An 11,549-nucleotide genomic window follows, 5' to 3' on the forward strand; every position below is an offset into this window, starting at 1 on the left:
CACAGTGAGATTCTACCAAGGTTTTTACATAATCTATTACAATGTGTTTTTCAATCCGTTCTTCAATCTATCTTCCTTCTTCTTCAATTTCATTTCCAAGTAAGTTTTTTTTTATTCATCAATTTGCTCAGATTGATCTACTTCAAGTTCAGTTCGTGTGATTTTATGTGGTTTCGGAGTGAGACCCAATGCATTCAGATTGATCTACCCAATGCATTCACAAGTTCTGTTGTTTTTTTTTGTTAATTCTATTGATTTTGATTATAGGTTTTAGATTTTACAAAAAACACAAAATTTGGTTTTTCATTAAGAAACACAAAATTAAGTTTATAAGGAAATCAGTTTTTCCCGATTATAAAAATTGTGTTAGCAAGGAAAGTGGATGATCCATTTGCTGTCTATATATATAGACTTCATAAATGTACAGTTTAATTGGTGTTGGGTTCTCTGTTTGAAGAATATGTACACCGGCAATGGTGAATCTAATCTTAAGTTTCCATGAAGGTAATACTGTTATTTTTCCTTTTTATTCTCATTTATTTTTTTAGGATTTAAGGTTTGTTTGTTATTTTTAATTGCTCTTTTAATGTTTTAAAAATTAACTCGAGAAATTGTGCAAGATAATTAAGTGGATTTGATGGATTTTGCGTTTTTGGTCTTCACACTTTTTTGTGATTCATTTCGAGATTTGAGTACTTTAAAGAATATTAGATTGTTTCGTTCCATTTGATGATTCACAACCATGCTAATTTTGAGATTTTATTGGCTCTAACGAATTAAACCTTTTGCTCATCCTGGACTTCCACGGGAACTAATTAACTCACTGTAACACTAGAGTTCTTAAATAGGTTAAGTCGATTTGATAGCTTTAAGCGTTGTCCAGGTTATATTCGTAGTTATGTTAGGTTGGAGCAATTTTATAGGTCCAGGCACTATCTTCTAAATGTGTCAAAGAAACGACTATCCATATGTGTTGGCATGGAAATATAAGAGGTGCAGAGAAAAACTGCTATAAGGAAGAATTCTAAGAATTTGGAAAACATGGAAGAACTTGAGGTGCCAAAAGAAGAGGAGGTCTATGATACAAAGATCCGAATTGCACTTCAGAAACTGAAGTTGATCGATGTTCTTGTTTTGGCAATACTGCAACAAAGACGAAATATAGGCTGCAACTGATTTTTCTCGGAATACAAAAAGAAACTTGAAACAGTCAAGCTTCAAATCGTAAGTAATGGGTTATGCAGAAATTAAGAAAATTCTCTTGATTTTAAGATTTTTGCTTGAATTTTTATTTTGATTTCTTCACTAACAGACCCAAATTCGAATGAACTAGCACTCTGAGAACGGGGTAGGAAGAGGGAGCTTAAGAGAAGTCTCGCACTACAGAAAAGCTAATTAACCAGGTGTGTTGGTTGCTCAAAAGCCCCTTTCTTTCTATCTGTCTTTATTTTGATTTTTAATTAACTTAAACACCAATGTGTAGCGCTACATCCAAACTCCAGAATACATGGCAATACTTACATACAACTTGAGTTGTATTGCTAGCTGAAAAATCATGACTTAGGGTAAATAATTCCTTGAATTTGGTGTTTGATTATTTAATTCCTTAAATAAATTCTCTGGTACATATCTGTTTTTCTGCCAATATTGGTCTTGACCGAATACCTGAGTTTTCGCTCATGTTATATATCGAAAAGCTAATGAACAAGGCTGGCGTGCTCCAAGCGCCTTTAAGTTTATTCGGATTGATGAAGAGTCCAACCTATTTTATTTTATTTTTGTTTTAGTTTGGAATGGTACATGATGTTAATGTTTGTTTGTAGGCATCAAAAGTGTTATCTGGTATTCAACAGACACCAAACCTCTCTCTTCCGAGTTTTGCTCTGCAACTCGGTTTATCTGAGAGTGTAAAATTTCCAACCGATCCATCATTATCAAACCCTATCCAAGCAACCAAATGATCTTCCCAATCCTAAATCCACCATCTGGTAACTCCGTCAGTGTGGACAATACTTACGTCAAATAGCCCAAAATTTCATTGGAGAGAGGAGAAGAAACGAGTGGTACCAGTTGGAATCTGATAAGATTTTGTGTTCAAGACAAACCTGGAACCAGGGTTTCGTTCTTTTGGTTAAGAGTCAAGACAGTGAGATTTTATCGACAGAGATATGGCTTTTTACACAGTGAGATTCTACCAAGGTTTTTACACAATCTATTACAATGTGTTTTTCAATCCGTTCTTCAATCTATCTTCCTTCTTCTTCAATTTCATTTCCAAGTAAGTTTTTTTTTATTCATCAATTTGCTCAGATTGATCTACTTCAAGTTCAGTTCGTGTGATTTTATGTGGTTTCGGAGTGAGACCCAATGCATTCAGATTGATCTACCCAATGCATTCATAAGTTCTGTTTTTTTTTTTTTTTTGTTAATTCTATTGATTTTGATTATAGGTTTTAGATTTTACAAAAAACACAAAATTTGGATTTTCATTAAGAAACACAAAATTAAGTTTATAAGGAAATCAGTTTTTCCCGATTATAAAAATTGTGTTAGCAAGGAAAGTGGATGATCCATTTGCTGTCTATATATATAGACTTCATAAATGTACAGTTTAATTGGTGTTGGGTTCTCTGTTTGAAGAATATGTACACCGGCAATGGTGAATCTAATCTTAAGTTTCCATGAAGGTAATACTGTTATTTTTCCTTTTTATTCTCATTTATTTTTTTAGGATTTAAGGTTTGTTTGTTATTTTTAATTGCTCTTTTAATGTTTTAAAAATTAACTCGAGAAATTGTGCAAGATAATTAAGTGGATTTGATGGATTTTGCGTTTTTGGTCTTCACACTTTTTTGTGATTCATTTCGAGATTTGAGTACTTTAAAGAATATTAGATTGTTTCGTTCCATTTGATGATTCACAACCATGCTAATTTTGAGATTTTATTGGCTCTAACGAATTAAACCTTTTGCTCATCCTGGACTTCCACGGGAACTAATTAACTCACTGTAACACTAGAGTTCTTAAATAGGTTAAGTCGATTTGTTAGCTTTAAGCGTTGTCCAGGTTATATTCGTAGTTATGTTAGGTTGGAGCAATTTTATAGGTCCAGGCACTATCTTCTAAATGTGTCAAAGAAACGACTATCCCTATGTGTTGGCATGGAAATATAAGAGGTGCAGAGAAAAACTGCTATAAGGAAGAATTCTAAGAATTTGGAAAACATGGAAGAACTTGAGGTGCCAAAAGAAGAGGAGGTCTATGATACAAAGATCCGAATTGCACTTCAGAAACTGAAGTTGATCGATGTTCTTGTTTTGGCAATACTGCAACAAAGACGAAATATAGGCTGCAACTGATTTTTCTCGGAATACAAAAAGAAACTTGAAACAGTCAAGCTTCAAATCGTAAGTAATGGGTTATGCAGAAATTAAGAAAATTCTCTTGATTTTAAGATTTTTGCTTGAATTTTTATTTTGATTTCTTCACTAACAGACCCAAATTCGAATGAACTAGCACTCTGAGAACGGGGTAGGAAGAGGGAGCTCAAGAGAAGTCTCGCACTACAGAAAAGCTAATTAACCAGGTGTGTTGGTTGCTCAAAAGCCCCTTTCTTTCTGTCTTTCTTCATTTTGATTTTTAATTAACTTAAACACCAATGTGCAGCGCTACCTCCAAACTCCAGAATACATGGCAATACTTACATACAACTTGAGTTGTATTGCCAGATGAAAAATCATGACTTAGGGTAAATAATTCCTTGAATTTGGTGTTTGATTATTTAATTCCTTAAATAATTTCTCTGGTACATATCTGTTTTTCTGCCAATATTGGTCTTGACCGAATATTTGAGTTTTCGCTCATGTTATATATCGAAAAGCTAATGAACAAGGATGGCGTGCTCCAAGCGCCTTTAAGTTTATTCGGATTGATGAAGAGTCCAACCTATTTTACTTTATTTTTGTTTTAGTTTGTAATGGTACATGATGTTAATGTTTGTTTGTAGGCATCAAAAGTGTTATCTGGTATTCAACAGACACCAAACCTCTCTCTTCCGAGTTTTGCTCTGCAACTCGGTTTATCTGAGTGTAAAAGTTCCAACCGATCCATCATTATCAAACCCTATCCAATCAACCAAATGATCTTCCCAATCATAAATCTTCTACCAGTAATTTCCGTTTAATCTTGTTTTCTATTAAACAGATAGAAATCAAGTTTGGTTTAAAATCTGTTTATTAAAAGTCGATTAGGAAGGAAAGATGGTTGTATGCTTGATTTGGAAGTTCTGAGAACGAAAATCTTTGTTTCATCATCACCATGGAATTTGCTTCTCCAATTGAAGCTTCGTTGCAGAGTTGTGCTAACACAAATTTGTTAAGCTCCACCATCTGATATCCCCCCCCCCCCCCCAAAAAAAAAAAAGATCTGTTTGTTTTGATCAAACTCAATCAACCAGTTGAATTCTCTGGGAAACTGATCCATGAGATTCAAAACAAAACATCAACCAGTGAGAGGAAAAACCCATCTCTATCATCCTATTGGTTTCAAAAATGGATAACTTCAATTAAAACTCAAAACTCAAAACCACCATCAGAGATCAAACTCATCATCTTTGGCCAAAATCAATCAACCAGAGAGATTTGCACCAATGACGATATTGACGAATCTGCAATTGAAGACTCAGTGAGTAAACTGAAATCAACTCAATATTGTCCTGCTGTAATGATCCTAAACGCCTGGACAACGGCCTTCTCAGCCCATAACTACAACTTTGATGTCTCCGACGGTCTTCACACAGCCATTAACAACAAAATCTCCAAAACAAAGAGTTGTTTGAGTTTCTATACAACAACTCGGTTCCATACCGGGTCAATTCAGGGATTCAGGCGGATTAAAATCAGTGGCTCAATGGTAATAATATCAACAACGTCCAAGGGCCTAAAGGTAAAAAGACATGGAATAATGATGGGTGGGACAAAAGATGTTTACTGCCAGGATAAAGCCGAAAGGGGGAATGATAAAACTCTGAACAAAAGTTATCCAGAAACAGGGCTATCTTGTCTTGTATGTTTAATAAATAAATGTTTTAATGTTTTTAGTTTAGTGTTAGGGTGGTTTAAGTGCTTTAACTACTTTGTGTCTGTTTTAGGTTTAGTTTTAGGACAGTCTAAATGTTGTGTTTGCTTTGTGTCTGTTTTAATTACTGTGTCTATATACATGTTCACAACGATCTGTAATAATATCTATGAAAGTATATTTTTAGGTGAAGACATCAATCACTCTGCAGGATTACGGACCATCCGACTACGACGACGATTATACATCAGCTTGCTTCCACAACAACTTGTACATATACCATCCTCAGCTCCAGTACCAAGTGGACCCTCTCCTCACAGCTACCTTCTCCGGCGGGTACTTAGTTTACCAACTAGGGATGACGACTGCGAGGAAATTTTGGGCAGTTATCTCCGGCGGGTACTTCGTTTACCAACTAGCGATGGAAAACTCTCGGAACTGTTGCGCTCAAAAACTTGGCTACTCTTATGGGTAGTCTTTCAAGATGACATAATAACCTTAGCCTTTACCTTCTACCACTTTCGAAAGAGAGTGTTTTACCACATCTCCAACAAGCAGCTGACGCAGGATTTAAGACGAAGCTGGGTGGGCAATACAACCAGACAGTCTCACATTACCAACAAACTGCCGAAGCTCCTAATCAAGTTGTCCAACATGTTACTATGTAGTTTATGTAAGTTGAATTTAGAAAAATCGACAAAGACCTCTAACCAAAAAGCGGATATTACAGGAATAGTGTCTTTATATCTTAGGCTCTTATGAGGTAAGGCCCATTATGATGTTCCAAATATGCAGGTTCGGTTTTTTATTAAATAAACTACAATGTTCAAACAAAACAAAAAAATAAAAAGTGTTGTAGTTTTGTATTTTAGTATCAACCTTTGTCATTTACTTGGTTAGACAAAGACTGATTCGTATAATCCGATGATATTGCTTTTTAATAGGATTAGTTGGTCTGGGTTTGTGGGGTTCTGTACAGGTCTACACATTAACCTAGATATTTGGATTACGCCAAGGGAAATAAAAACAAATTGGAATCATCAAATTATGTTAGTTATGTTGTATTTGGATGGGGTAATAAGGAAGCTGACACCAACATACTCACTTCCATTGTAAGTATAGGGTCATCTCAAGATATATCTTATTAAGGTTTTTTTTTTAACCAAGGAAAGAACTTGTATTAAACATGAGTACCTGATACATCACAATTTATATAGGGAATTAACAAAGGAGGTGGATGATACCACCAATCCCCACATAGATTATGTTTATAAGCTGCCTTCGCTATTGCATCTGCAGCTTTATTACCAGACTTATACACAAAACTACAAGACCAACCAGGATTAATATTACATATGTTTACACATTTTCGCAACAGGGCATACTCTGCCAGTGACAAAGAGAAGATTGTTTTTTAAGAAAAGAACAAATTCCCAGATTATCAGATTCAAAAATCACTCGAGACCAACCATTTGAATCTGCCAGTTGCATAGCCTCCCACATCGCCCAAGCTTCAGCCTGCTGAGCATTACTAACTCTTCTCAAGGCTGCCCTTCCCATGACATATGCCCCTGCAGAGTTCTGAATTATAATTCCAATACCAGCTAACAAAGAACTAGAATGATAAGAAGCATCGATATTAATTTTAATGTACTGCAAAGGAGGAGGTTCCCATTTATGGTGTAAATGCTCATTATGAACATTAGGATGATTGTAGTTAGCAGGAGTGTTTCCTAGATGATGCTGGAGAATGTATGAAGTAACCTGATGGACTACAGAGTTATGGTTGGGAGTGGTATTGTTAAAAACAACACTACATATAATCTTCCATATGAAATGCATGATGCACATAGCTAAGTGAACAATCTCAGGGGACTTCTGGATGCTGATGATGGAGTCTTTTAGTTGCCAAGTCTGAATCCAGGATAAGAGAGAAGAGTGCTGCAAAATAAAGTGAAACTGATGAGGTAAAAAATACTGCCATATTGCCCTAGAGAAAGGGAAATGAAGAAAAAGATGGTCCAGATCTTCTATTTGATAGTGGTTGCAAAGAACACTGTGTAAATCAGCATTATGCACATGGGTGAAAATTCTTGCTTTGACTGGAACAACATTGTGAATAGCTCTCCACAGGAAAAGCTGAAACTTGTAAGGCACTTTCAACTTCCAAAAAGATAACCAAAAATGTTGAGATAAACCCATGGAGTTATCTGTTAGGATATCCTTATCACACAACATCCTATAATTTGAGGCAGTAGTAAAAATACCAGTGGTTGTAAAGGGCCATATTAATTTATGCTCTTGATCTAACTGAATGGGAATGGTTAAAATGGAGTTCACCTGATCAGATGTAAAAGGGAGACGAAGAAGCGACACATTCCACTGTTCAGTATCAGTATCTATAAGATCAGAAACCAACTGGTAGTTAGATATATTCAAATCACCCCAGTCCTGTAAAGCAGAATTCAGTGAAGGAATCCAGTTAGAAGTCCAGATGTTGATATGATCTCCATTGCCAACTTGCCATTTAGCATGTTTCAACACAATCTCAAGCCCAATAGAGATACTTTGCCAAATCCAACTTGAATTTAAGTTAACCGGTGGAGGGAAGAAACGCAGGTCATGATGAGGAAAATGTTTACCTTTCAACAGCTTAGCCCATAAGGCATCTTGGTTATGTAACAATTGCCAAGCAAGTTTCAAAAGAAAAGATAAGTTATAGTTGCATAGATTTTTAAGTCCTAAACCACCTAGCCTTTTAGGTAAACATACCTTTTTCCAAGAAATGTACTTTTGAGAACGTGGCTTGACATAACTGTTCCACCAATAACTTCTCTGAATTCTTTCCATTTGATGAAGAGATGTTTCAGGGAGTTTGAAAACCTGCATTTGATACAGACCCATAGAGCTTAGAACAGAATTAACCTGAGTAGTTCTTCCTGCTTGATTTACAATTTTGCTCTGCCAGCCCTGCAATCTGTTATTCATGTTATCAATAATACCCTGACAGTTCTTATGTATGGATCTATGCATCAGAAGAGGTATACCCAAGTATTTTTCGCCAAGGCCCATAACTTTCATACCAAGAATACCAGTAATATTAGACCTATGAGCATTAGAAGTGTGCTTGCCAAAAAATAAGGTTGATTTCTGCATATTTATCACCTGACCTGAAGCTTTTCCAAATATATGAAGCAAGTGTTGAAGCTGCTGCATTTGAGTAGAATCAACTTCAAAAAATAACAAACAATCATCCGCGAAGAACATATGATTAATTATAGGGCAGTGATGATTAATTCTAATCCCTGAAAGACAACCAGATTCCACATTAAGCTGCAAGAGTCTAGAAAAAGCTTCCATGACAAAAAGAAATAAAAAAGGAGACAACGGGTCTCCTTGACGAATACCCCGAGTCGGAGAAAAAGTTGAAGAAGGACTGCCATTGATAAGAATGGAAATATTTGAAGTAGAAATACACTGCTCTATTAAACTAATCCAATCATTATGAAAACCCAATTGCCGAAAGATGGATAGCAGAAAAGACCATTCCACCCTGTCAAAAGCTTTCGACATGTCTAATTTCAAACCAACCAAAGCCTTCTTAACCTTTTTACGTTTCATACTAAACAAAATCTCATGAGCAATAATAATATTGTCATGGATATGTCTTCCTGCAACAAAGGCAGATTGAGTAGGGGAGATAATATCAGGAAGAAGGGGTTTAAGACGGTTGGCTAAAATTTTAGAGATAATTTTATAGCTAACATTGCACAGACTTATGGGTCTGAAATCAACAAGAGTTTTTGGGTTTGAAATTTAGGGATTAAAACCTGATAAGTATGATTGATGGCTTTGAGCATATGTTTATGAGTGAAAAAATATTGCACCATGGAGATTACCTCAGTGCCAACAACATCCCAACAGTGTTGATAAAATCCAGCTTGAAACCCATCGTTACCCGGAGAAACCCAAGGTTTGATTTGAAAAACCACATCCTTTATTTCTTGAGCATGAGGCACCTGGATAAGAGTGTTATTCTGTATTTCTGAAACACAAGGTTGAAAAAGCTGCAGAATCTCGTTATTAATCTGAGGCTTAGAAGAAGTAGCAATATTCTTAAAATGGTTGGTAAATATAGCTTCAATATCACTTCTGCTATCAAACCAAATGCCCAAGGGACCCTGGATAGAGTTGATAGTTGATATTCTCCTATTGTAATTGACTATGGAATGAAAATAAGAAGTGTTTCTATCTGCTTCAAGAAATTTATCACCTGCTTTTTGCATGAAGAACTCCTTTTGAATCGAAAGCCATTGCTGCAAGGAAGAGCTTAGATGCTTAACTTGGGGATGAGAAGAAGGCAAATTGTAGTCATAGAAAAATTGTAGATGCTTCTGAATATTTTGAAGGTTATTCTCAATGTTGCGAAAGGAAAATCTTTTCCATATCTGCAGCTGAGTTCTGGTTAGTTTTAATTTACTGGAAAACTGAAACGAAGGAGACCCCGAAAAACGATGCTGCCAGCTGCGTGCAATAGTATCAGTACATGAATCCATTTTAAACCAACACTTGTAGAGTTTAAAGGGAGAATGTTTTGTAGCAGAAGGAACTGTATGTAGCAGAATTGGGCAGTGATCCGAAGCAACATGTACTAAATGTTGAAGATGTGCATTTGTGTAGTGGTTGATCCAGCGATTATTCACTAAAGCTGTATCTAGACGAGCATAGACATGATCATCTCCACTACGATGATTTGACCAAGTTGTGTCAGCTCCTGAGTAACCTAAGTCAATGAGACCTAGTTGCTGAACAAAATTTCTAACATGTCTAGCATGATGAGGATGAGTGACACTAGAGCTATGTGTTTCGGAGTCGTGCATGGTGAAGTTTAAGTCACCAAGAAGAACCCAAGGAAGATCAACAAACAAATGCATATTAATAAGATATTGCCACTGGTTAGCATTTTCTGTAACATCATGAGCACCATACATGAAGGTTATCAAGAAATCCATATTATTATCATGAGTGTGGAAAATAGCATGGATAGTTTTTGAGGTTGTATGCATGAATTCATATTATTATCAAGAAATCCATATTGTTATCAAGAAATCCATATTATTAAGGTTTGAATCGTTTGATTTCATCTCAAAAATTGATCACTCTTCGGCAAAGGTTTACAATATTTCAATTCGTTCGAAGTTGAGTTTATGAACTCGCTTAGATCCTAACTCAAGTGCCACAACATAAGTTCTACTTATTTATAGGGAAGGAATCAGAAACAAAGCTGAAACTGAAATTATAATTTATATATCATTGACGGATTGACCATCTTGGTTAGGTGATGCCAGCATGGGGTTTTTATAGCTGAAACTGAAATTATAACTTTTATGCATGGGTGATGCTGCAGTGTTACCAAATGAGTAGTAAGAGAAACTAATATAAGTACAATCATTTGCATTGTATATATATTTACACTTAATGTTCAAAATGTTAATGCAAAAGCAGGTTATAATTCATATTTATTTTACGTTTTCTTTTACTAATTATTTAACACGATCTATAACATTTAGACTTTTTTTACCCGGTCAATAAAAAAAAAAGCGAAAACAGTATAGGGACTAGGACTTCTGAGTGACTATCCGCTAGTCCACTCACCTGAAAGACCTATTTGAAACGATAATAAACCCTTCCAGGCCATTCCACAGCTGGAATAAAAACCTGGCCTACCCTAAAAAAACTCAAAAATATCCTCAGCCAGCAAACATGCTTGCTTGGACAAGGCATCAGCTGAAAAATTAACCTCCCTATAGATATGAATATAACGGACATTAGTGTAGAACGACTTCACAATTTTCCACTTCTGCACCAGCTTCCAAGGCAACTCCTCCTTTTGAAAAGCTTGAATACAACCCTTCGAATCAGAAAGAATGCAAAGACTCCGCAGATTCCATCTCTTAGCCATAATCGCACCATAAATAATTGCACAAACCTCCGCATAGAAATTTGTTTGCCAACCAAGGCCAACACAAAGAACACCAAGCACCTCCGAACTTGCATTCCTGAAAACCACACCTGCACCAGCTTGGACCGGGTTACCGAAAGAAGCACCATCACAACAAATCATGATTTCATCTTGATCAGGAGGAGACCAACTAATCTCAATTGGGGTAGACGTTTTGCAAGATCTATGCCGCACTTTGAAATAATTCAGAATGCGTAACTCCTCTAAAGTATTATGAATGTGGCCTTTCATTCTAATTGAATTATCACGAATAACCTGATAAACTCTCCCTTTAAAGCCCAGCCATTGAAAAGCCATGTTCTCAAAATAAGACTTGTTACGTAACTTCCATAACTCTGTGACAATTGCAAGATTTGCAACCAACCACAGGTCCTTTATCATTCTACTACGACCCTTAGCAGCCTTATACGAGTCCACCAGGTCTTCATTTGGATCCATCTTGAAAACTCCA

General features: G+C 35.9%; 1 protein-coding gene across 1 annotated transcript; it reads right to left on the reverse strand.

Moving 5' to 3' along the window:
• Positions 1 to 10,804: 10,804 nt before the first annotated feature.
• LOC113291583 lies at positions 10,805 to 11,536 on the reverse strand. Its single transcript, XM_026541103.1, has one exon. The coding sequence runs from the start codon at positions 11,534 to 11,536 to the stop codon at positions 10,805 to 10,807; it is 732 nt and encodes a 243-aa protein (XP_026396888.1).
• Positions 11,537 to 11,549: the final 13 nt, after the last annotated feature.

This window comes from Papaver somniferum, chromosome 6, assembly GCF_003573695.1.
Source record: "Papaver somniferum cultivar HN1 chromosome 6, ASM357369v1, whole genome shotgun sequence".
Classification (NCBI taxonomy): Eukaryota; Viridiplantae; Streptophyta; class Magnoliopsida; order Ranunculales; family Papaveraceae; genus Papaver; species Papaver somniferum.

What these genes read in the sequence shown, in the direction of transcription:
- LOC113291583 (XM_026541103.1), bottom strand. Translation starts at nt 11,536, where the DNA reads ATGGATCCAAATGAAGACCTGGTGGACTCGTATAAGGCTGCTAAGGGT.